The 23,994-nt window shown below is 42.3% G+C and overlaps 1 protein-coding gene across 4 annotated transcripts in view; it reads right to left on the reverse strand.

Annotated features, from left to right (window-relative positions):
- The window catches only part of CRHR2 (corticotropin releasing hormone receptor 2), a 158,394-nt gene that overhangs the window by 39,598 nt on the left and 94,802 nt on the right, over positions 1 to 23,994 (reverse strand). For 3 of the 4 annotated variants that reach the window (XM_083825466.1, XM_083825464.1, XM_083825465.1), the window contains 4 exons: positions 23,667 to 23,773; positions 9,624 to 9,741; positions 5,500 to 5,653; positions 1,597 to 1,657 (listed from right to left, as the gene is read on the reverse strand). In XM_083825466.1, coding sequence (XP_083681592.1) covers positions 1,597 to 1,657; positions 5,500 to 5,653; positions 9,624 to 9,741; positions 23,667 to 23,773 — 440 coding nt within the window. The remainder of the gene's footprint in view (positions 1 to 1,596; positions 1,658 to 5,499; positions 5,654 to 9,623; positions 9,742 to 23,666; positions 23,774 to 23,994) is intronic. The other variant, XM_083825467.1, reaches the window with a different exon arrangement.

Consider the following 23,994-nt stretch of genomic DNA (forward strand, 5'->3'; position numbering starts at 1 on the left):
CTTGAAAGGAGGAACTGGTACAGGCGATGCAGTGGTTTCTCTACCTCTGCCTTGTGTGCAGTGTGGTCCCAGACGTTGTAGCATGTTATCAGGGGCTTGCCCTTATTTATTTTGTGAGTGATGAGCAGTCCTTCAAAAATGATGTGTTCAAACCTTGGTGTTCAACTCAATCACTCAGAACAGGGAAGTTTAATTAGCATTGCTGCTATTAAAGCATGTGGTGTTTTGCCTTTCTTTTTCAAGGTACTAGTTCTACAGCTGAAAGTCCTAGTTTCAGCACAATGAGACAGCTGCCATGCTGCCCTTGCTTGTTCAAGAAAGGAACTTGACCATGAAGCAGACCCAAAATGTTGCAACCCTTTACCCACACAGAAACAAGAAGGTTTGTGAGCATGGAAACCAGGGAAAGCTGGTCGCCTGAGGTTATCTCCCAGGGCTGCTTGACTTGGACACCCAAGGAGCAGGCTCCAGTTAAACTTTTACTTGCCATTTTGGAACTACAGCATAGATTCTCCCATGTGATTGCTGTAGGCTGGGATTGGACCTCACAAAACATTTCTCTCAGTTGAAGGGTGACTGAATGACTGCCATTATGTGCAACTCCTGGGAATTAGATTATCACCTTCAAAGTCACCACTGAAGCTATAGAAGAGATTAGTCAAGGGTTCAAAAGCTTGTGGGGAGAGGAGAATAAGAATTTAGTAGTGCATAACAGAATTCCTCCCATACAGTGTAGATGCCCATAACTCAGCCAGTGATCCTGTCCATCTCCTCTAGAGTCAGGAGAGAGAAATAGTGCATGTAAGTCTAATTCATCCAACCTACTTTGAACATCTCCTTCCAGATGAGATGAAATGCACCCCAGACTGCATTTACTGTTTTGATTGATCACCGCTGATCATAACAGACCACAGATTAGTGCAGATGCAGACACCTATGAGGTAGATACTTACATTTAATCAGACGTGCTATAGAAAGACAGACAGATACACAATGTGGTCATATGAATACCAGATTCATGGAGGAAATAATTTTTTAAGGTTAGAGGAGTGAGCTGTAACAGCCAGTACACACTGATCCAAACACCAGTTGCAAAGTACAAGCTGTTTGTGGGAAAAAAAAAACAACACAGATGCCTGCTTATCTCCAATATTTTTCAATTTCATGCACTTACTGTTTCCACTTGAAAGAGACAGAAACAAATGCAAAAATTCCAACCATAAGACTATTCTTGGCAGGCTGAAACTGAATTCTGCACACCCAGAAGGCTAAATCCTTTAGCACTCAACTGTAATTTTCACCAAGGTTTTATTCAAGCAGAACTCCCATTGAAGGAGATTAACCTCACTATAAATCATGTACAAAGCTATCAAATGAGAACTTCAGAGTTTGACAAAGGAGATTTGGGAATATATTGATACTTTCAGGAGTTGACTCAAATAGTGTTCTGAAATTTGAGATCATTTGGGTTTAGATGAAGAGGATTTGACTTTTTATCTTTCCAATCAGCCGAATTTCTAAATTACTAGTTCATCTTATAGCCATTTCCTAATTTATTTAGAGAGCCACATAAACACAAATGTTAACGTCACTTACTGTTCATTTTCATAATATAATTTGCCAATGGCCCAGGCAATGATGATAGGGCAAGGAATACCTGCAACAACAGCAAAAAAAAATCATAAGTTAATCTAGTTATGTATTGATGATACAATATTAGATATATCTCTGTTTAGATAAAGATCTGTAATGAGGATAGAAGAATATTTCTTAATGCACTGGAAGACTCAAAATACAAGTGGTCCTATCTTGGTATACTTGAGACACTGCAATTTCTAAGACCTCTCTTTGTATTAAATGAAATAATCTCAACAAGATAAAACTTACGGACTAAAAAACAAGTTAGTAAAACTATTAACAAGTGTAACAATGTGTATCATATATACCTATTTTTCTATGCATGTGATCAGAAAAGTTCTGGCTGGCTTATAGGCAATTGTCCCCTTTTCATTTTCCTGCCGTTGATATGGCAAAAACTTATAGACAGCATTTGGAGGTGGGTATTGTTAAGATTTTTATTTCCCCGGTTGCAAGAAGGTTGTAAATTTATTGGGTTCTTTGGATGAAGCCAATTTTCAACATCTTCGACAACTTTTTCAGTTGAGTCTTGAACCTGTGAAACAGGTTGATGAGAACCTCTTGATATCACTTAAACTCTTGATCTCTTGCTGCATTAGGTGAGTTGTATCTGTACACCTAATGTCCCTGCAGTGCCATGTCCTCTGCTTTCCAATTCTATTGTTATATCAGTTTCATGTCTAGAGCCTTAGCCTTGTTTTGCTTGTTTTGTATTAGGCCTTCAGAGTTCAGCTAGTTTCAAGGTGATGACTGTTTTTCTGGAGAAGGAAATTGGAGGTAAGGAAGAGTAAATGGAGCTGGCCTTTTTGCATGGATCTCCTGGGGGAAGACAGGACCTTTTTCACACATGCGTTCCCCAGGCAGTCTGGACAGATGTCAAAATTGGAAGAGGAGAAATTCCCACCTTCATTTTCCTTTTCCCTTTAACCTGTCACCTCAGCCAAAAACAAACAATAAAATAAGCTTCTCCATCTTCATCCCTCATTCTAGCCTCCAGTTTCACATCCCTCTGAATCCAATGCTACTCCAAGGTGAATGCCCAGATTCAGTGACCCTCACTGGAACCTGATTCCTTCCCACTGGAAGCAACATGACTTAAGCTCTCCTGTAGGAGTGAGCCTGGCCGGGTATCTAATGCTGCCTTTGCTAGGGATGAACAGACAAAATACAATCATGTCCTTTCTCCTGGGGAAAACATTTTAATTCTCCTGGTGAAGGGAAGACCAGGGAACTGAGAATGAGGGTGATAAAATATCAAGTGTATGGGAAGCCAAAGCAGAACCAGAAAGCACCTAAAAGGGTGGGAGGAAAGGTATATTCAGTACATGGCACTCCTGAGACCCAGAGGGCCCTGGAGGAGATAGGGAGAGAAAATACCACAGACCAAACCTATCAGGGGTCTGTGAGAGCTGTGTGAGGAGCTGATTTTCTAGTTTGGTGACAGAATTAAAAATATTAAATAATAATAATAATAAATAAATGAATCAATTCCCCACATTTACGTCTTCTTACATTTTCTTTCTTCTTTTTCTTATAGCTCCCCTTCCCTTTTGATTTTGGACTGAATGACATATTTTGTTTTAAAGACTGTTTCAGCTGTTAGAACTGCAATTCAATTACTTCTGCTCAATTATGAGAGGCATTTCTGAACACAGTGCCATTCTACTTTCAGAAACGAAAAGAAAATATTTGTGACTTCTTTTCCACTTTTTTTTTTTTTCAACAGAAAAGAACTGCCAAATTCACTAGTTCTGCTTGACTCCCTATTTTGTATTCAAGCAAACAAGCTACCTGCAGGCAGCTTGCCTTGCCAAACCCCTTGAGGCTCAGTTCAAGTCATGGATATGTTGCTTGGTAAGGAACCATGAAGGTACCCAGTCCAATCTCCTGCTCAAAGAGGAATTGTCAACAACACTAGCTACCTCAGCCATGGCTTAATCTTGCTCCAGTTCCAGTACCTCCAAGGTCAGAGATTCCACAGCTTTTCTGAGTCATCTGTTGCAGTGTTGCATTACCATTTTGGCAATTTTTTTTTTTTTTCTTAATGCCCAACTGGAACCTCCTAGTTTGCAATTGGTGGCGATTACCCTTTCTTATAATATATGCTATTACCAAGAAGAATTTGGCTCCATCACCTTTCTAATTAGACACCAAACCTTTCTTGGAACCTAATAGACCCTCCTCCCCGCCTTATCCTCCTCTTGGCTAGATTAACAAGTTCAGTCCTTCAGCCTCACTTCATAGCTCATGTCGTCTAGACTCCTGATCATATTGGCAGCCTTCTACTGGATAATTTCCATTTTTTCCACACCCCTTTTGACCTAACAGACCCCAAAGTGACCAATGTATTCCAAGGACTGCTTTATCAAAGCTGAGTACAAACAATTAGTAACTTCCCTCAGTCTTCTGGCAACCCTCCTAGTGTAGTCCAGTGTGTTTTTTACTTTTTTCATGATGGGAAGGCACTTCTGGCTTATAACTTGCCTGCATCCACTGCAAGACCTAGGTCCTTTTCAGCAGGACTGCTACTCTGACAGTTGGCTCCCAGCCTGAACTGATGTACCAGCCTATATTGATGCACCTAGAGAGAAGAAGCCTTTGCCCTGGCCCAGTCTCACACAGTAGAGGTTTAATAACAGAGTAATGAGCTCTATTTCTGTCTTTGAGCAGCCACAAATATAGTACAAAGACAACATGCGATCCTCTGTTGAGGGCTGTTTTCCAGGAACAAACCCTTCAGAAGTTCAAACAACAGCTGTAAGACTGTACTGGCAGATAATGAGGCTTTTCTTCCAGTCAGCTCCTCACTTAGAAGTGTCTCTTCTGTCTCTTGAGACTGAGTGGTCCACAGGGTGTGGACAGTGTCTTTGCTGTTTCATGCCATCTGGAGCAGCAGTGCATATGGGGCTGTGATCAGTGCTTTACTGATCAAAGTGAAAGGGACATGCCATGGACTGCTGTGTTCCCAAAGTGCTGAGCCTGTGAATTCTTTTTTCAACTTGAACACCAGGTACCTGAGGATCTAAGTGACGAAAATAAATCCAGCAGTAGCTTATCAGCTTTATGTCATCACCACAGTAAAGAACTATACTTGTTTTCGTGGTGCTTTGATGTAAAGTTAGGTATGTCAGATTTCACCACAGTGGGATTATTATTATTATTATTATTATTTTATTATTGCTGCTGTTGTTTTTATCACTTAATTGACAGGCACCATGAATATTGGGCTTATGTGGCAAGGCTTTGGTAGAGGGGGTGGCCTCTGTGAGAAGAATCCAGAAGCTGCCCCATGTTAGATAAGGGCCACTTTCAGCTGGCTGACCCACCGCTACCCAGAGTCGAGCCAATAAGCAATGTTGTTTGTTCCTCTAGGAGAGCATATTTAAGAAAGGAGAACAACAACAACAACAACAACAACACCTGCTGCACGACAGCAGCTGGGAGAGCAAGGAGTGAGAAGCCCTGCAGCCCCCAAGGTGAGTGCAGCAGGAGGGCAGGAGGTGCTCCAGGCACGCAGCACAATCCCCCTGCGGCCTGTGGAGAGGCCCCTGGTGGAGCAGGCTGTCCCCCTGCAGCCCACGGGTCCCACACGGAGCAGATCTCCACGCTGCAGCCCGTGGAGGAGCCCCCGGTGGAGCAGGTGGATGTGGCCTGGAGGAGGCTGCGGCCCACGGAGAGCCCCCGCAGGAGCAGGCCCCGGGCCGGAGCTGCAGCCCGTGGAGAGGAGCCCCCGCAGAAGCACATCAGTGTTGTGGTGGAGCTCAGCTGCCCAGCTGAGTAAAACCACCACAGTCCATTTTGGCACCCAAATGTTACACCACTACAGCATGTAACACCATTATAAATGCACAAGACACTTACACCATCCTATGAAGAGAAAGACCCATTTCCGCAGCTTATCTGTGGAGTAGGTCATCACTATAGCAGTATGTAAGTAGCAGCCTTCCACAAACATCCAGAAGAAGTTGGTCACCACAAAATAATTGTAGACAGTGGTAATACACCGACACCAGGGCTGGAAAGGAAATAAGAAAAGAACATTTTAAAATCATGGTGAGACCACTTCAGAAACTCTTTTTTGCTATTCCCTTAAAAAACAATGATTGAAGTAATTCAAGGAATATATATTTATACTTGGGACTTGGAATCAGAATATTTTAGCTGCCGTCAGGAGCTCACAGCTGTGTCAGTGACTTTCTGCTGTGGCTTGGCTTTGACTACAAGATGCTGGATTCCCTCTACCTGAACATGTGTGGAAAGTTAACATGCCTTAAGGCATGTCCACACCAGCAATCTGCAAGCCGTTAAAGAAGCATCTGTGTGGAAAGAAGACAAAAGAAGACAGGCCACCTGACTGTAGGTGATCTTTCTGAGAGGTACAGCCATAGCCTAGGGTCATTTCCAAAGATGACATAAGAGTCTAAGCATCTCCTAGGCAGTATAACCCACCTGCTGAGCAATTTGAAGAAAATTTAAGATAATAGTTAATGGCACAGTCTTGTTTCATTTCCACTGAAGGGAAGGAGCACCACTGACATTTTAAAAAAATATATATTTTACGTTAAAGCTATGCTTTTTTCAACTACCTCATCCCCTGTACTCCTGCCATTTGTACTTTAGTCTGTCAGTCACATCACTGCACACATCACCTCTGAATTTTGCCACAACATCAAGAAGAATTTTTAGTCAGCCTCAATGTATCAGTAAAGGCAGCTTCTATGGCTGTGCAGTGAGACCACAGCTGTGGAATAGACACTTAGTTATAGAGAGGCAGATGGTAACATCACATCAATAAATCAGAAGTAACTGCTGATGGTAATTTCCATAGCACTACACACAGAAGTCTAGGAAAATTTCTTTCTGACCAAGCAGGCATTCAGTGTATCCCCTGAAGCGTGACATTAATTACCTATGTTAGCTGGTATCATTGATGTCGTTTTTGGTCTCACCATTCTCCAGCCTTTTAATTAACTCTACTAAAGTATTTGAAACTTTTGACCCTCAGTTAATTTCATTTTGGACTTCATATGCATGAGGTATTGATATTCTCTAGGCAGTCAACAGAGCAGCAGATGCACTATCAAACCCAGCAGAATTCTGTGGACTACGAATTTATTGGACAAGAAACACGTTTACAAAATGATAGCACATTCACAAATGATCACTTCTGCTTATTGAGCTGCAATAAACAGATAAAAAACAACAACACACCAATATCAAACTTTTGGATATGTTAAACCTTTAATTTCTGTGTGATTTCATCAAGATTTGAAGTTTTAGTTTGCCTTGATCCTTAAAACAGGATTTAAAAACAAAACAACAAAGCATAAGATGAACCACTGTGTCTTCAAAATTTTGTTTAAACCAATCACAACTTACTTTTTTTTTTTCTCTCTCTTTTTGGTCTGAACAAAATGAAACAAAAATACAGTCTCCCCTATTCCCTCCTCTCCCCAATTTTTGGCTAATATAAAAAAAAAAAAAAAAAAGGCTCCATTCAAGTCTCATATTTGATTTTGCTGTCTAAGAAGGTAAGAGCATGAATTAAACCTTTCTCTGTGGCCTCCATCTCATGTCAATTCTCCAGTACAATGCCTACACTTTTGTTCCACTCTTTCCCTCGGTTGTAACACTTACACAATTTTTCTTCTCTCCACAGCTGCCCATTTTCAAAAAAAAAAAAATTGTAAAAACTAATTATATCTGAGCCTGTTGTTCCTCTGTCAGAACTGAGTGAAATTGGCCAGTGGGTTGTGGTGGCACTGGGACACGTAGAGTCAAATACTCATGAAGGTGGTGAGGTCTCCCTCTGCGTTGTTTCCATAGGAAACCAGAACAAAATGAATTTGGGCAACTCTACTCATTTCCCTTTGGAATTGTGGATTTATTATTATTGAATAATAAACCCAATTAGCAGAACTCATTAATTTATACCATTTCATTTATTTGACTGAGGATACCTGGTCCCCACATGTATCCACCATTAGGCTCTAGACATCTTCAGCATTTCCCCTTCTTGATATATTAACATACGCACTATAACTTCATGCAAAATGTTTTCATGTTGAGTCCTTTATGTTTCTGTAACTGCATTATTTAATCTTTGCTGATTAGCCCAGAAGAGATCATACAATTAGCCAGTGTAAATTATGCTGCTCCCATTGATTTTGGAGGTGTCATTTTGATTCTGACTTATACCACAGCAAGAACATTAACAATATCACTAAGCTTGTAAAAAGCACCTTCCCAAAAAAGACTGCAGTGTTTTGCAGAGAAAAGGTGAGTAATGGAAAACGGGGGCATGTGAGGATCTATCCTTGTATTTGCAAGTTTATATTTTCTTTAGCACTTTGTGGTCTCATTTTAAGAAGCATTTGAATGTCTGAGTGCAATTGATTATTCCTAAATAACTGTAAAAATCTGCATTAAGGTTTACAATATTGTCATGAGAGAAAACAATTCAGCATAAAACTATCAACAACAAAGCTCATATACCACCATCTTCTGTAGCCTGAAAATGTCAGAAACACAGACGACGCAAACAATGAATTAATATAAGCTACATCTTAAAGGAGCAGCTACTTGAATAATAATACAGTTATACAGATGTGTCAAAAAACTTAGAATCTGAGGCTGCTTTGTTTTTATCTAGGTACTGATGACTTTTCTATTCTTTTTTCCAAAATGTGGGATTAAAGTTCAGATGCCAAATCTGATATTTGAAAAGTTAACCAAGGATAATAAGTACCCAGCTGACTAAAATGAATGGGTATCTAGGCTCCTGAGGTGGATTTCAATTTCTAAAGGAGCAGTTCCTCCAAGAGTAGAGCCACATTGCCTGTTATCAGCCTTGGATCCAGCTCCTACCATACAGGCACTTTAGGCCACCTGCCTTCCAAAAAGAAAGAATATGAAGGGTGTGTTCATGTGTGTGTGCATAGCACAGTAGCAGGTTTTTTTATTACGGAGGTAACTGTCAAGAGACAGTCCTAAAAAGAGAGTACTCCACTATAAGAATTTTGCAATGGGAATACGAACAGTAAAAAGATCTCTCAAGGAACTATCAAAAAGAATTACACTTCAAGGGAAAGTAGAATTATTCCTCAAGAAAACTGAGCAAAAATATTCTTATTTTGGAGTAGATATTTTTAATCCATTCCAAAATCCATTTTTTTATTATGTGGACCTGCCCTGTTCTTCGAACTGGTTCTGACTCTGTTGCCAAGGGTTCAGTCCTCCCCAAAGGATCAAGAAAAGGAGCAGAGAGAGTGCAGAGTAAGCAGCAGGAGCTGGAGTGAAGAGGTTGTGTCCATGGCAGAAGGATGTCTCCCTTTCAGGGACAGGGAGATGCTGCTGGATGCAGCCCACCAATCTCACAGCACCCCTCAACAGCAGGGCTGGCACGGTGAAGATGGCATTAGCAGAAAAATAGAATTTTGTTAAAAAAGCACGATGACATAAATGAGCAAAAAATGTACTGTTTCAGGTCCTATTCCTTTTTTTTTTTCTTTTTTTTTTTTCTTTTTTTTTTTTTTTCTTGAGAGTCCCACAGGCTCCAGACAGCAAGGTGCCCACTGTCATCAGACAAAGCAGCTGACTGAGGGCCAGAACAGCCATCTCAGTTATTTCTGTACCCTGGTCATAGAGGTGATGTTCTCTGGAGCGAATACTTTTCACATACAAGTACAATCACTGCAAGCTGCTCTGATAAAAAATATTTGAGAACCACCAAATACAGTGTCTTGCACTATACTGTGTCTCAAAGTATAAACATTTGGAAAGTATCAATGGTCAATGAAGATAAAAGAGAAGATTTCTGAGGGGCAGACTATGACTTTAAAAAATGCTGATATTCAGTAATGAGGAAATAAATGAAAATTTAGCAAATTTATTTATTTTTTTAAATTAGTTATTAGTTGAGCAAATTCAGCACCCCAGCCACCCCCAAAGTGCAAGACAGAGACACACGACCTCCAAGCACTTACTTCATTGCTTTCATGTATGTTGTGGTCTATCATTTGAAGCAAAAACCACATCACGTTTCTCAGGATGAATGTGGTGATTAAATTCCAGTGGATAATATTCCGCAGGCATCTGATACTCCTAAACAGGGAAATACATGTAAATCATCATATACAGTGAATATATACACATGCACATTGTTAAGTATATAAATTAAACAAGCTAGTTCTGTTCACTTTCGAAGTTCCTCACAGTTTATTCCCATCCATTACTCATCTCACGCAACAAAACAGGAGGTTGTTCCGCTCAATGGTCAGCTATAAAGGTCTGTGAGGCTGTCTGAAGCATACCTTTACCAGCAAGCATAGCTGGGTCAGGTCCCATTCTCTGGCTCTCAGGGTAAATGGCACAGCCAGTGCCAAAGCCAAAACTTGGACTTTGTAATGTAGTCACAATGCAAATAAATGGTGTAAATATAAAACAGCAGCAGATGGCAAAATTTGTGCTGCTTGCTATAAACCTTTCTCCCAGAAACCATAAAGTGTAACTTTTGCAAAGTTTGCCAGTTTGTTTTGATAAAATGAAGAGCTCCCTTTGACAGAATCAATTCAAGCAAGTGAAATTGCAAGTACTAGAAAGACCCAAATGACCAAATGGTCATTTCATCCTTGGTTATCATTTTTGTCCTCTCCAGTCCCATCAGCTCTACTACAATGCTCAATAGAAGTGATAAGCCCCTAAACAACAAGGCTGTGCTAGAGTTTGTTGCATTGTTCACAGAAGATTTGGTGACAAATATCCTGGAGTAGTGAAACTGGAATACTTTACATTTGGTGATTCTCTCTCTCCAGTGACTCAACAGACTAGCCCATGTGTAGTTCAAAGTTTTCAGACCCATTAATGCAATAGGAAAGCACAGATTGCCTGGTGCCAGTCCCGTGCTTAGTCAGCTGCACCAGGCTTTCTAGAGCAATGTATTCTCACTCAGCAGAAAATAATTGTGTCTATTTTTCCTCTTTTGTTAGCCCGCTTCCAGAATGGATGTAAAATATGAGCACGATGTAAAATAGTATGAGTAAAATGAGTTGGGGCACAGTGCCGTAAAACAAAATATGGGACATCTTAAACGCTGCATGATACTGAAAATGGCTCAGTATCATGCCAGCAATTGGAAGCATCACTGAAGCTAGACAGAAAGTAACTCGTGGCAGAATCTGTCATCTGAGACACGATCATTTGTCTTCTCATTCTTTGGGAAACTGTAAAGGAAGGCAAGTGCCAAGCTGCAGTTCTGCAGTTGCAGAGTGTTTAGTTAACTGATCTTAGCTAAACAAAAAACTCTCCAGCTACTAAAATCACTTTCGCAGGGGCATTTCCTGGGATCATCAGGTTAGGATTCTCCATTTGGTGTATCGGTTTCCCTGCTTGTTAAGGAAGCTGTCAGATGACATGGGACACACACAGTGGTGTTTTCAAACCTGCCGAACTCTAACTGGTAATTCTTCACCCCAGTGACAGCAAAAATTCCTTAAAAAAGAACTCACAATCCAGTAACCAACTTTGCTACTGCCTCAGGTCTTTTGCATGACAAACAAGCCAGCCTTCCTACCAACAGACACCATTTTGCTGTCACAAAACCCTCACTGCATGTTTCCCAGGACCTGATTAGTCAGCCTGAGGGCCAGAAGCTGTTCTGTTGTGTTCTTCAGCCTCACAATTCTCTCCAAAGTTTCTCAGCAACCCACAAATCGCAAGTGGAAAACCTCCCACATGTGAGATGCTGCAACTTACAGAACGATGCTCAGAGGTATAACCCTACTAAGTCAATGTCAAAACAGCTTCTGAGTTTAACAACTCAGGCTCCAGGTATAAAATAGTTTTGGAGCCTCAATAACTCATGACTGGAGTCGATTCAGAAAACAAATCTCCAGCTGCTGACATCCATTCCCTTTTATATAGGCTACAAAACCAGAAAGTGTTGTTCTCGATATAACCTGCGCTACCAAGGGATATGACAGAAACATCTCACTTCTTTGAAAATTTCACTTCCAGCAAAAGGTCGAGGTTCATGGTTAGGCTTTCAAAGAAACTGGGCAACCAACATCTGCTGCCTTTCATGTTGAACCCCAGGAACCCACTCTGAAAGATGGTAATAAGGTCTGTTCTCTGTTGATCGTTTTGCACACAAATGTCCTGCAGCTGCCATTCACTTAGATGTTTTATTCACTTCCATCAGGTTAAGGACGAGCAGATTAAGGAAGGAGTTTGAAACATTGCTTCTGGGGGGAGAGGAAGGCAAGGGACTACAGACTGAGGAAATTCAGGTCAAACCATGGAGCTGCTCACATGAAATTAATTGCTTTTGGGAGCTCTAACAGCAAAACAGATCTAGCACACTTTGCCACCTGAATGTGTTTCTTGAAAAGGAGAAGATAAATAAGTTGAAAAAAAAATTATACTCGCTGAATGCCTCTGGTTAGATGTAGTTTAATCATCCCATGTGCTAGAACTAAATCTGGCTGGAGGAAACCTGATTCCCACACAGCATAGAGCACAGCATTGGACCAGCCACAGAAGAAAACTGGATCAAACTAAAAGTTTTAGACCTTTTATTTGAGTTCCTAAAAAGAGCTTTTCCCGCTAGTAGGATCCTGCTCACCAAAATCACCTTCTGGTCTGTGCCTTAGAACCTCGGCATCTACTGGGCTCATGGTCTTTGTTCTCCTTCCTACCTCCTGGTTCACACTGTTTTGTCTTCCTTGTCCATCTCTCTGCACCTACCCATTGGCTTTTGCTTGGGCTGCAAGATGCTTAGGACAGAGGCCAACTTTTAGTGAAGTCTGTTCAGCACTGAGAGCAAGAGTGTCTGGTCTGCTTTGGGAACTCCCAGACTCTACAGGCAATCATGAAGATCAAAAGTCCTTGTTTTCAAAAAAAAAAAAATTAAAAAAATGAGGTACTGAGGGAAGATGTGCTCCTGATGTGAAGTTAAGTAAAGATTAAATGCTGTCAACAGTTAGAATCTACCAACGTGAGGCTTAAAGTCTTGTCAAATAATGCTTTGGACATGAAACATGGGCAGTTTGCTCACATATCCCACCACCTTTACCAAAAGACATATTTTGGGTATCAGCAGCCCTGTATCATAGACTCATTCCCCTTCCCACACTGTGTGTGGCATAGATGCTAAGCAGATGCTTTGACCTGCTTAAAAGGTTCTTGTCTTTGAGGCTAATGGAGTAAGGTGGAAAAGCCTGTAGAGAAAGGATTTTGCTTTTCCAGCTGCAGGCCCTCTCCAGGCACATTCCCCACCACTTTGCTGCCTTGGCGAAGCAACACCAACAGATCATGGGCAGGAATTGCTTTTGTGATGTCTGGGCCACTTTGCCAGTGTAAATGCAGGCAGGATTTGAGTGTATGAGAGCACACTCAGGCCAAGACACAGAATCATAGAATGACAGAATGGTTTGGGTTGGAAGGGACCCCAAAGCCCACCCAGTGCCACCCCCTGCCATGGGCAGGGACCCCTGCCCCCAGCCCAGGCTGCCCCCAGCCCCATCCAGCCTGGCCTTGGGCACTGCCAGGGATGGGGCAGCCACAGCTCCTCTGGGCAGCCTGGGACAGGGCCTCACCGCCCTAACAGTGAAGGATTTCTTCCTTATATCTAATCTAGACTCTCTTTTATGTTAAAGCCATTTAAAGCACTTTCAGCCATGTCTGAAAGTGCTGCAGTGTTTCTCAATGGTTCAGGCCGTGAGGTTAACCCAGGCACAGAATGGTTTTAATTTTTCTTTTTTTTTTGGGGTTGGTTTGTTTGTTTGGATGGAGCCCAGAGAACATGGTTTCTGCTTGTTTCTGTCTCCTAACTACTACTAGCACAGATATCACAGTAGCACTAATACATTTCATAGTCAAGGGTGGGTAAAGCATGAGCGAGAACTGTGTCAGATTCCTGCTGGGCAGGGAGAAACAGCAGGGTTAATGCAGCGTGTGCAGGCTGTGGGGCACAGCAGTGGAGAACTATAGATAAGCCAATTGATATAACAAGGAAAAGAGCTCCTGCCAGCCACCTGAGAAAGTTTCTCTCATTTGCAGGCACTGCTGGTGAATGTTAGCATGGTTATTTAGTATGGATAAAGCATCTGGAGGGATGCTGACTGAGGTGAGGGTCCCGAGAGCTCACCCTGTGCATAAAATTTTGTCTGTATAGCCAACATTTCACCCCAGGCTCCTATCTAAGTCTGAGGTGAACAGTGAACGAAGGATGTACCCCAAACTGGGCAAGAAAATTACTAAGTAATAGGAGACCTGCCGTGCATCTGTTTGGTGGAAGGACAAAGCTGGCCTTTTCGTATGCACTCATCTCAGAGCCTGGTGAAGAAACTCATTTTACTCACAGGAGTGATCTGTCCTCCACAGGTATTTTCTTGACCATTGGTAGTTAGAAGCTAGCTTAAATCTACAAGTCTTAAATTAAATTGAAATACTCCTGCTATTTCATAAAAATGGCCTGTATTTGAAAACTGAAAGTCACCACAGTCTGCTGTGACACTGGGTTCCACAGCTTCTTTCTCCATGGTTATTTATTGCCTTCACTTTGTGGAATAAAAAAATAAGTCTATGCTCCAGAAACAGCGGTAACTGCCTTCATAGACAGCACTGAAAAGAAATTCACATCCTCATATTGCAAATGGGGGGAGGTGGGGTTTGAAACACATTAGGCACCGTTAGAAGTTAGAGAATTGAGCTTTGCTAGAGTCGGAGGAGCTCACAGCGAATGGCATGAACGCATCTCCTCACAACTCAAAGGCTAAGAAATTTGGGGTTATTCAATGCCATATAATGACACTGAGAACATCAGGAAAGTGCAAACGCAGAGAGCAGAGAGCTGCTTTGTCAGGGGGGGAAAATGGTCACACGAGAGGGGAGAAATGGGCCATGAGGGGATCGGGCATGGAACCGCTGCTTCAGACACAATTACAGCATTGCTAGGATGAGTTGTGAATTACAGAGCCATTTAAAGTCCCTTAGCTTAAAATATTGGCTGACAGAGGGTTTCATCTTCATCTTCATGGCAGGTAACATCGTTTCTGCCACTTCCGCTTGTTTCACAGCCCTTGTAGATGGAGCTGTGCACGTGCGGCCCAGCGGCCCAGAACAGCAGCACAAGGTGCCATCCCAGAGAGCCTGGGCGCTGGCACATCGCAAGGAAGACACCACAGACGGAGGCTACGGGTTTCCATTAAAGATCATTTTCAGACAAAAAGTGTTGGTCGAGGCCTTGGCTGGACTCTTACCCTAACTCCTCCCTGGTGCATGGGTCCCAGGATAGAAGAAAGGGGTTGCAGCAATTCGCCCAGAACAGACTTAAGGATTGAGGCCAAAACACAAAGCTGTGAGATCTTCGATATTGTCAGACCACGAGCCACGTAGGGTGAGGTGGTCAGTTAAAAACAGTTTGGGAAACAGCATGGAAAACACTGAAGGCAGGGTGTTAGCAGCTCTTTGCTTATACTACAGTAATGATGGAATGAAGAGCTCATAAACTGTTATTCATGGCAAAAAAATAATAATAATAATAAAAAGTTTGTCTCTCTCAGTTGCTCTTCTCTGCTTGCCTGTCCCCTGCCAAGGGCTGGAGGAGGAGGCATTTCCTCACAGCTACATTCCCTCTTGTCCCTTGGGAGCTGCAGAGAGCAGGGCTAGAAAGGGCCTGGAAGTGGGCAGCAGGACACTGCTAGTCCCACGGGAGGTGTGGTGGTGGTGTGTCTCCAACATCTGCTCCTGAAGCAGCACAGTTCTTGCAGCAATTTCACTTCTGGTGGTGCCTGAAGGCAGACTTCGGCCCTGACACATCCCCGAAATGCAGCACGTAGTGCTAGAACAGCCCAAACGGGCAGCGGGTGTTAGGCTGAGTGTGAGCAGGCAGAAGGAACTGGAAAATGAGAGAAAAGACGGACTTGTGCTTTCTGACTTGGACGGAGAGAAGATACTGGAAGAATGAGAGGGCTCCCCGTGATTTCTCAATAACCAGCGCCTTGCCCCTCGTTGAGTGATCTTCAGACAACTGCAAGAGGCAAGAGCTTGTGCTGCCCAGCAGTCCTGCTGCATCGCCACGTCCCTGCTGCTTCGGACTGCGGTGTCCTTGCGTCTGCCAGGCAGGGTTTGGCCAAGAGCAATCCCATTGGAGCCGTGTGCCTCAAGGAGAACGATGCAAAGCTCTTGGATAAAATAGTGTAGCAAGAGATAGCGCATTTTCACACTGCGTTACGAAGTAACTTGCTGTATATTTGCAGGAATTTGGGAACCAGAGCCAGGTAGGATGATCTGGGGGCACATGCCTACCACTCCCTGCACACACAGCCCTGTAAAAGCTCAGCTTCAGCTCTACAGCGGGAGGTCAGACACAAAGAGGCAATTATGGTGAGAGCAAACATACTTCTCGTTGGCCCTCCTAATTAGTAAATCAAAAGCCAGGTGTATGGTGGGAAATTACACATAATGACCTCTTTATTTGATTTGAGAACAGACCATGTTTCATGCCCAAACGTCATTCTCTGCCTTGATATCACACCACTGGCATCCTGAACGGCTTGCTGTCAGGACCAGGCTCCCATGCCTGTTTCATCTAACAGTAGCGTTAGCTGAAAATAAACCAGAATTCTCCTGCAGTTGGCTGCAGCCTGTGTCAGAGGTGGGCAGAGAGAGTTTCTGATTGTAGAGAAAGCACGCGCTGCTAATTATTTCAGTCAAATGACCTTAATTGCACGGTTGGGTATAGAAGGCAGAGAAAAAGAAAATCCATTCTTTTGACTTGGGAAATGCTGAGAGCTGGAAAGGCAGGGAACTTGATCAACTCTTTCTGTACAGGTGGTCTCACTGACTCAGGAATAGAGATTTATAAAAGGGTTTCTAAAATAACGCTGGTGCAACTCAAAGTAGCCCTTCTGTTGATTCGTGTTTTTAATTCTCGCTCTATCCATACAGTGGTATTTTTTTCCTCTGGGATGTGCAGAGCTACTATTTTCTGATTCAAAGCATGACACAAATAATTAACATTAGCAATCATCATAATGTGCCAGCATGGCTGAAAGCTAGCTGAATTAGCAGAATCATCTGCACAGAAATAATTGCAAATGATAACTTTATTAAAGAAGCTTGGAAACCTTCTATTAATTCATGTAGTATTCCATTAATAATGATGTTCAATTAAGACTGCTGTCTCAAAGTCTGTCTGAATACAGCTGGCAGGAGGATTCTGAGAGGGCTTCGCTGGAGTCCATCCCATGACTACTGGGAAGGAAAATTACGGACAATACTTAAAAAAATATATTTTTCCTCTTTAGTCTTTTCAAGGGCAGGCAAAGCCTATGGACAATCCACAAGTGGCATGGAATGGGAAGAATACCTAACTGCAAGCTATTGCTCAGGCTGTGTGTCTGTCATGGGCTATTTGCTTTCATCCACATGGAGGCCTCCCCTTAGGTCCTTATGGTGTCCACTGTGTGCTCGTGTTCAAACACTGCATATATTCTGGTACTCCTAATGCTTACAGACAGGGAAAGCAGCTGGAGAGGCTGGCAGGGAAAACGAGCTTCTTGGTGGCAGTCGCATAGAGGAATATAAGTATTTCCACATGAAACACAAGGGGCAGTTGCAAGGGAAGAGTGAAAGCCACGAAGGGAGTAACAGCATTCTTTGAGGGCAGAGGTGAAATGCTCAGGTGAAGAGAAGCAGCAGCTTCCATCAGTGCTTAGGATGTGCACAGACACCAGTAACAAGCCCCTTGTGGAGCCATCTCTGCTCCACCCAGCCTTTTCCAAGGCTTGTTTCTCCTGCCTTCAGGCCGGTTTTTCATCAGTTATCAGTATCCACCTGACAGTGGAGGGCTGAACATTTTCTACGAAGAGTGGTCGTTGCAGCTGGATTGCACAAATTCCTGTTAGGACTTTAGAAGCCAGACGTTGGGAACTGATGGAGGTTTATCTGTCTTACAGCTGCTGTTTTGGAAATATAACAGTGTACAGTGGTGTGGATAAAACAAGAGGAGCAAAGTTTAAGGCACTGATGCTGCTGTTCACAATCTTCTTGGCCTCACTGCCTTCAAAACATGGCGTGGAATGTTTCATGACTTTGGATTATCTGTCAAGGAATTCAGGAAAGACCACATACAATCTTTCATAACCTGCTCCTTCCAAATATTCATTCCTGTGTTTACCCTAAACTTGTTAGCCTCATGGTGGTGGCTGCCCATGTGGAAATGTTTCTCCATGGTTCAACCTGGGCACCTCCCCCAGGAGGCTGCTGCTTCCATAACACACAGACCCAGACCACATGCTAAAAGAGCCTATGTGCCCCACGTAGGGGTGATGCAAATCAAAGAGGTGGGATTTCCCACCTCTCTTGGCTTTTACTTGACAGCATAATGTGATGCCACAGATTTTAGATTAGACAGCAGAGAAGGTGATTGGGTGCTGAAGAGCTGCAGTGAAGTCTGTGGGGGATACAGACGTGCAATTCCCTGGGTGAAAACTGAAATCGAACCATTTAATACCTGAATACCTGCAGGTGCTTTTTTATTGAGTAGCTCTAAACATCCAGGCTTGAATACATTTCTGATTCTCTTGCCCAGAAATGACTCAGGCCATATTCTTTTTTGAAGTAAATTGCACACTTGAGCATTATTCACATCTAACAGAAGAATTAAAAAAAATGCAAAGACCAAACTTTGCTTTCTTTGTTCCTCTGAAACCTTGGAAAAGTTGCAAGCTTTGCCCCACTGTTCCCCAAAACATTCTACCATCGTTAAAAGGAGAAAAGAGCACAAGCAAGTTTTAGCTAGTCAGTCAACATAGATCTAGCCTTGCACAGAGCAGTTCTTTTACCAGAAGTTGAAGAAGTCAGTGTCCAGCTCCAAAGACACTGCCTCTTGGCTAAAATCTTGGCAATGACTGTAATACACCACTAGAAGCACATTTCAAACTCAGGATGGGCCTCCTGAGCCTCCAAACCCCAGTTAGCCATTGAGTTGAAGTCCTTCAGAAATTCCTGAATCTGTTAACTCCAAGCTAAGAGTTAATTAACTCCAAGTTAATTTTGTCCTCCATCACATTGCTCCTGAACCTCTTTGCTCTCTGGGTTGGAAAACATCCTATAATATCTACTCACAAGTCTATCCATAGAGTGTTCACACTCATTTCTTCTTGCACTAGCCTTGTCCCCACTTGTAAGCAGCTCTGCTCTTTCTAATCTTTATCCAATAGTGATGTATTTATATGCATCAATCATACTCTTCGCCAGCCTTCATAATGCTAGGCTATAATACTATTATTTCAGATACAGATTATGAAACCTCCCACATCTTAAGAATATAGCTCTCTGGGCACACTTTTAATTACTGGTTTTATTACAGAACTTCATGAGGGCTCTGCTCTCCTTTGTGGTTTATGTAGGCTCCGTACAAAGAGTCTAAGAAACAAGTGATACAGATATGAGATACGGGGGAAGTGATTAAGAGCAGTGGGAAGCAAAGACATTGGCCTAAGGCTAATCAGTAGGAAATGTGGTTTTGTCCTTTATCTGAGTCCCTGAGACAAGATACTTCAGGTGGTTTCAGGAAGTACAGACGATTTACATGTTTTGTACTCAGAGAAGACTGTCTGATCACATATGTGCTTATTTATGGAGCTCCATCATTTTCATTCCTGCCTTGCTCTGAGAACTTCACCACGGACTGATACAGGGCTGGACAGAGTGCTGCCGCCAAATCAACAGGCACTACCATCCGCTGAACACATGCTCTGCAACTACCAGTACTTACTACAAAGTTTAAAAAATGCCATATACCCAAAGCACCATTTAAGCCTTTGCTGTTCTAAGCGGCAGACAGGTGGAAAGCCAGGAACTGAAGGGCAAAATGGAGCAGTAACAAGAATTCATTAATTCATTCAGTTGATGCCCTCACCTGGGACTTGCTCTTCTTTCCCTTGCTCCATGACAGAAAGGTAGGTGCAGGAGGACTGTGTCTTAGGTCTGGGGCCTACTCTGCTCTAAGCACATCAGATACCTCTTGACTTTTCAGTAGGAATTGCGCAGATCACCTCCCCAGCTGGTATACCCTCAGTATCCAGGCTCTGATAAGTGTCAGATCACTCTGCTCTATGAAACCTGCTCTGTATGGATGCTCTACTCTTGTTCTGACAGATTGCTGCAAAACATTTAATCAGTCTCTTTCATAGCAGAGGCCTGCAGCATCAGCCTCACCAACTGCATGCCAGAGTGAAGATCAAAAAGCAGTTCAAAGGAGCTTGGAGCATGAGAAGATAAAGGACAATAGACCTTCCGCTCCTAAATCCTGGGAGCTGGTTAGAAGAAAAAAGAAAAGTGAAAACAAGAAAAGTGAATATGTTGTTGAAAGGAAAAAAAATGTTTCAGTTTTTCAGGAGAAAAAAAATGTGAGGTTTTGGTAACCTTGCTGTAATGCCTGAAAGAAAGGGCACACTGCCTCAGGCCCACAGGAAAAAAATAGAATTAAAAAAAATAGATGTTTTGAAGTGGAAATATAAAGAGTAAATTAGGGAGAACAGAAAAATAAGAGTTCCCCTCCTACCCTCAATTTACTTTCATTACCACCATGCTAGTAGAAAAAAGATGCTGTGCCAATGCTCGTGGGTTTTATTTTTACAGAGCTGCCTTCATCCTGCAACCTGTGCAGAAGGACTTGCCATTTTTAATCTTCAGTTCATCTTCCCTTTAGAGCCATCCTTCTTTATCAGATTCAAAATACAGCAGGGACTTAGACATTTCCCAGAAAAAAACACATCTTCCTGTAGTCAGCACTTCTGTTTCGGTCACTGCTGCACAAGTAAAACACCTACTTTTGGAGTCACATCCAGTCAGGTCACTGCTGGCTATTGCCATCACTTTGAAAACAAAACAGGAGCTTTATAAGGAGTCACACTCCACCTCAGAGGCTGATGTAACAGCACACTAACAAGGAAAAAGCCAGGACAAAGCAATTTGTGCTTCCGCATTGTCAGCAACAGTCAAGGAAAATAGTACTAAAAAGAAGAGTTTTAATCCTTCTACTTTTTTATTTTTTATTTTTTTCCTTCCTCTTTAAGCTTGGTTGGCATTACCATTAGCAGAATTCATCCTATGGAAAATTTCTGCTTTAGCGGTGTGAGAATATGATGATGTGGGATGGTGAGCCCCGTGTCAGCAGGAATTGCCTGTGTGCACCTCAGGGATGAATTAAACTTTTACTATTAATGAGGAGAACACGCAACCTATGAGATTCACAGCAATACGGAAACATTTAACAATGCCCTGTGAAGTGCACTAAGCAAATCTCTCCACATCCTGTGTTGGAGATTAATACATCTCTACAGCATACCTGCTTTTATGCACAAATTCCTCATTTTTCCTTCTCAGCATATTTCTTCTTGCCTATGCACTTGCTGGTTTTGTTTTGCCTTGTAAAGACAGAATGGTTGTTAGACTTTTTAAGAGCACCTACGTTTAGACCCTGAGGAACCATCTGTGACCTAGATCTTTAGAAGCTATTTCAATGAATCATTTTTATTCAGTCAGTATGCCAATGAAAGTCAAGTCCTCTCCCCTAAGCTGGGCTTCACTTTTTGTTATTTAGTGCTGAATGAAATGTTTACTAGCTTATTTTTTCTTGCAGAGCCCAGGAAGAAGGATTGTAACAGAAGTAGAGAAAAAAAAAGGCTGGAATAGGTCTTCACAGTGGAAGGGAATCCCTGGCTGAGTCCTCCTCCCTTCCCGGCTGTTTTGGGGCTCCTGGCAACACGGACACAGATGGCAGTTTTTCATTGCTTGCTGCTACATCTGAGCTTTCTGTCCCTCAAAATAGCTTTTGGTGTAAAATTCCTTAGGGTTTAGGGCAGTAGAGCATGTCTGCTGCTGTGGTTGTGAATGGAGGTCAGAGGTTTGCGTAAGGAACTGAAGACAGAACTGGGGAGAAGACACTACAGGACACGTTTGGAAGAACAGGGACTACATCCAGTTCTTTCCCCTTCCCACTTCAGCAGAACCGAGGACTAAACTCCCCAGAAATGCAGCAAGTACCTGGACTGGGGAAGCAACAGTAACAGTGAGGCTCATCTCCAAAAGCAAAGCAAAGGAAAAATCAAGCAGGTGATGGGTGAGAAGCCTGAAAATATGCAGCTGTAGAACTTGAGCCTTCCTGTAGGCGTCCTTTATCTTCACCCTCAGAAGGCACCATGGAGTAAGGTAGATGAGTGGAGTGGGGCAGGAATAAGGAACTGATAGATTTCCATTCCGGACCAAGATAAGAAATTATCAGACCTAGCCTTCAAGGTCTTCTATTGCATTTTTTAAGCCAGGAATGATCTATATTCTCTTGTTTCACCCAATTAGTAGATACCTTCTTCCATTCTGACTAAAACAAAAATAAAAGCCCAAATAACAAAACTTGGTTAGCAGAACTGATTTGCTCCTGGGTCACTTTGCAGAGGTAAGGGTGATGCAGATATGCATGGCCTAGAGTATGCGCATGGGAAATCTGTAATGCAGTCTGGACTGCCTTTACCAGAGCATTCTTACAACTTCCGAAAACAAATCAGTCTCTAAAGAGACTGAGATAGCTCATGCTGGCTAACACTGGCTGGACAGTTATATCAGGGCAATAGATTTTTTTTTTTCCATGGTGCAGTGGGAAATTAGAAAGATGGAATATCTTAATTCACAGCACGTACAGGGAACTACTTAATTGCTGCAGTCATTTTTCATGCTGAAGTTGACTGCAAAATTTAAACCTTAAAATCAAAGTTTAAATACCAGAAAAAACAATTTAAAAGAGATCAGCTAGGCCACTTCTGTGTTAGAAGCTGCGTACATTTATCCCGTATTATCTAATTGCTTCTGCGTTATTTACTTAAGCATTTATAAAAGATTCAGCATCAAAGCAGGGAATATAGTTGCAATGAATAATTTGCATTCTTTATTCAGTGTAAATTAATTCAGGGCTTCAAGCACTATGGGAATTAGCATTATATGCACAGTAAGAAGGTTTAAATGGAAGCTTAAACCGATGCATCGGAAGTGTTCCCATTGAATGTTTAAAGCTTTTTTTTTCTTTTTTTTTTCTGAGCACAGCTCATTCTGCTTATAGACACTGGGGTGAAAGAAGATTCCTGTTATTAACAAGAAAGACCCTCTTGTTAATGATGCTTAAGAGGAAGACTTAGTGCAAGCCTCTGTAGGGATGCTTCAGTCTAGGAAAGCAGTAATGTGTTCACTTAGGTCTCTGTCTGTGATATTGTGCTCCTGGTTAGGGTCCTCTACATGTTTCTGCCTTGGTACTAATGTACAGTTTTCCTCAAGGATAACCATTCGACAGCACTTACTGTAGCTGGGACAAAGTTCAGGTTGAACATTTGTAGACAAAACCACACAAATAATATAGAAATACCTTCTAACCAGGCCACCCCTATTAACCAGGAGAAGAGAATCACTTCTGTGTAGTTTCAGTGATTTACATTCCTTGTTTCATGAGCACTGGTGGAGATAAAGATCCCATAAAGATGTTTCTCTTGCTATTTAAGCAAAATTCAAAGTTCTTTAATGGAAGAAAAATTGAAATTAACCCAAAGCACAGTGGAAAGATTTTATTTCATCTCCTCAGGTCTAGATTTGGGCATTATCTACCAGGAAATGCAAAATGCCTTGTGTTATTATGCAGTGCCTTAGAAAACTTGCCCCCAAACTGGCAACTTGACACTCTCAAATCCCATCTTCCCTTAATGAAGCACTCTGTGCTCACTGAATTTTTTGCTGCATCAATAAATCATGTATAGCTCTCTTCCTGAATATAAATAAGCTTTAAGTCTTAAGCATGGAAACCATCATTACAACTCATCCAGTGCATCAATCAAGGAAACCATGTACATGCTTGGGAGCATAAAAGCCATAATTTTCCAAGACCATACGCAATCTGGACAGTGTTATTAGAGGGCTCGAGTAACCCGGTAAGTGTCGCACACCCAACCAAGTTAGAAGCATGCAAACAGATTACTCACCTCAAGCACAAGAAAAGCATAAAGGCAACTATAAGGGCCCCTACTGATATACAGTGCCCCAGGTAGTTTATGATGAGAGCAATCTTGTAATGGAGCGCATACTTCCTCTGGAGGTAAAGAGATAACATGATTAAATCAGCATGACTCTCTGAGCACTGACATTAAGGAACAGTTAATCAGTTTAGGAAACAGTAATTACTTTTCTCGACTTTAAAATGATATAATAGCCCCAGGGCTGATGCCTATGTACAAGCCAAACATGCGGCCCAGGCACAGAAGTACATGCTTAGTTTCATTTCAGTTTGGGATTTGTCCACAGCTTCTTCCA

Source organism: Anser anser (assembly GCF_964211835.1).
Source record: "Anser anser genome assembly, chromosome: 2".
Classification (NCBI taxonomy): domain Eukaryota; kingdom Metazoa; phylum Chordata; class Aves; order Anseriformes; family Anatidae; genus Anser; species Anser anser.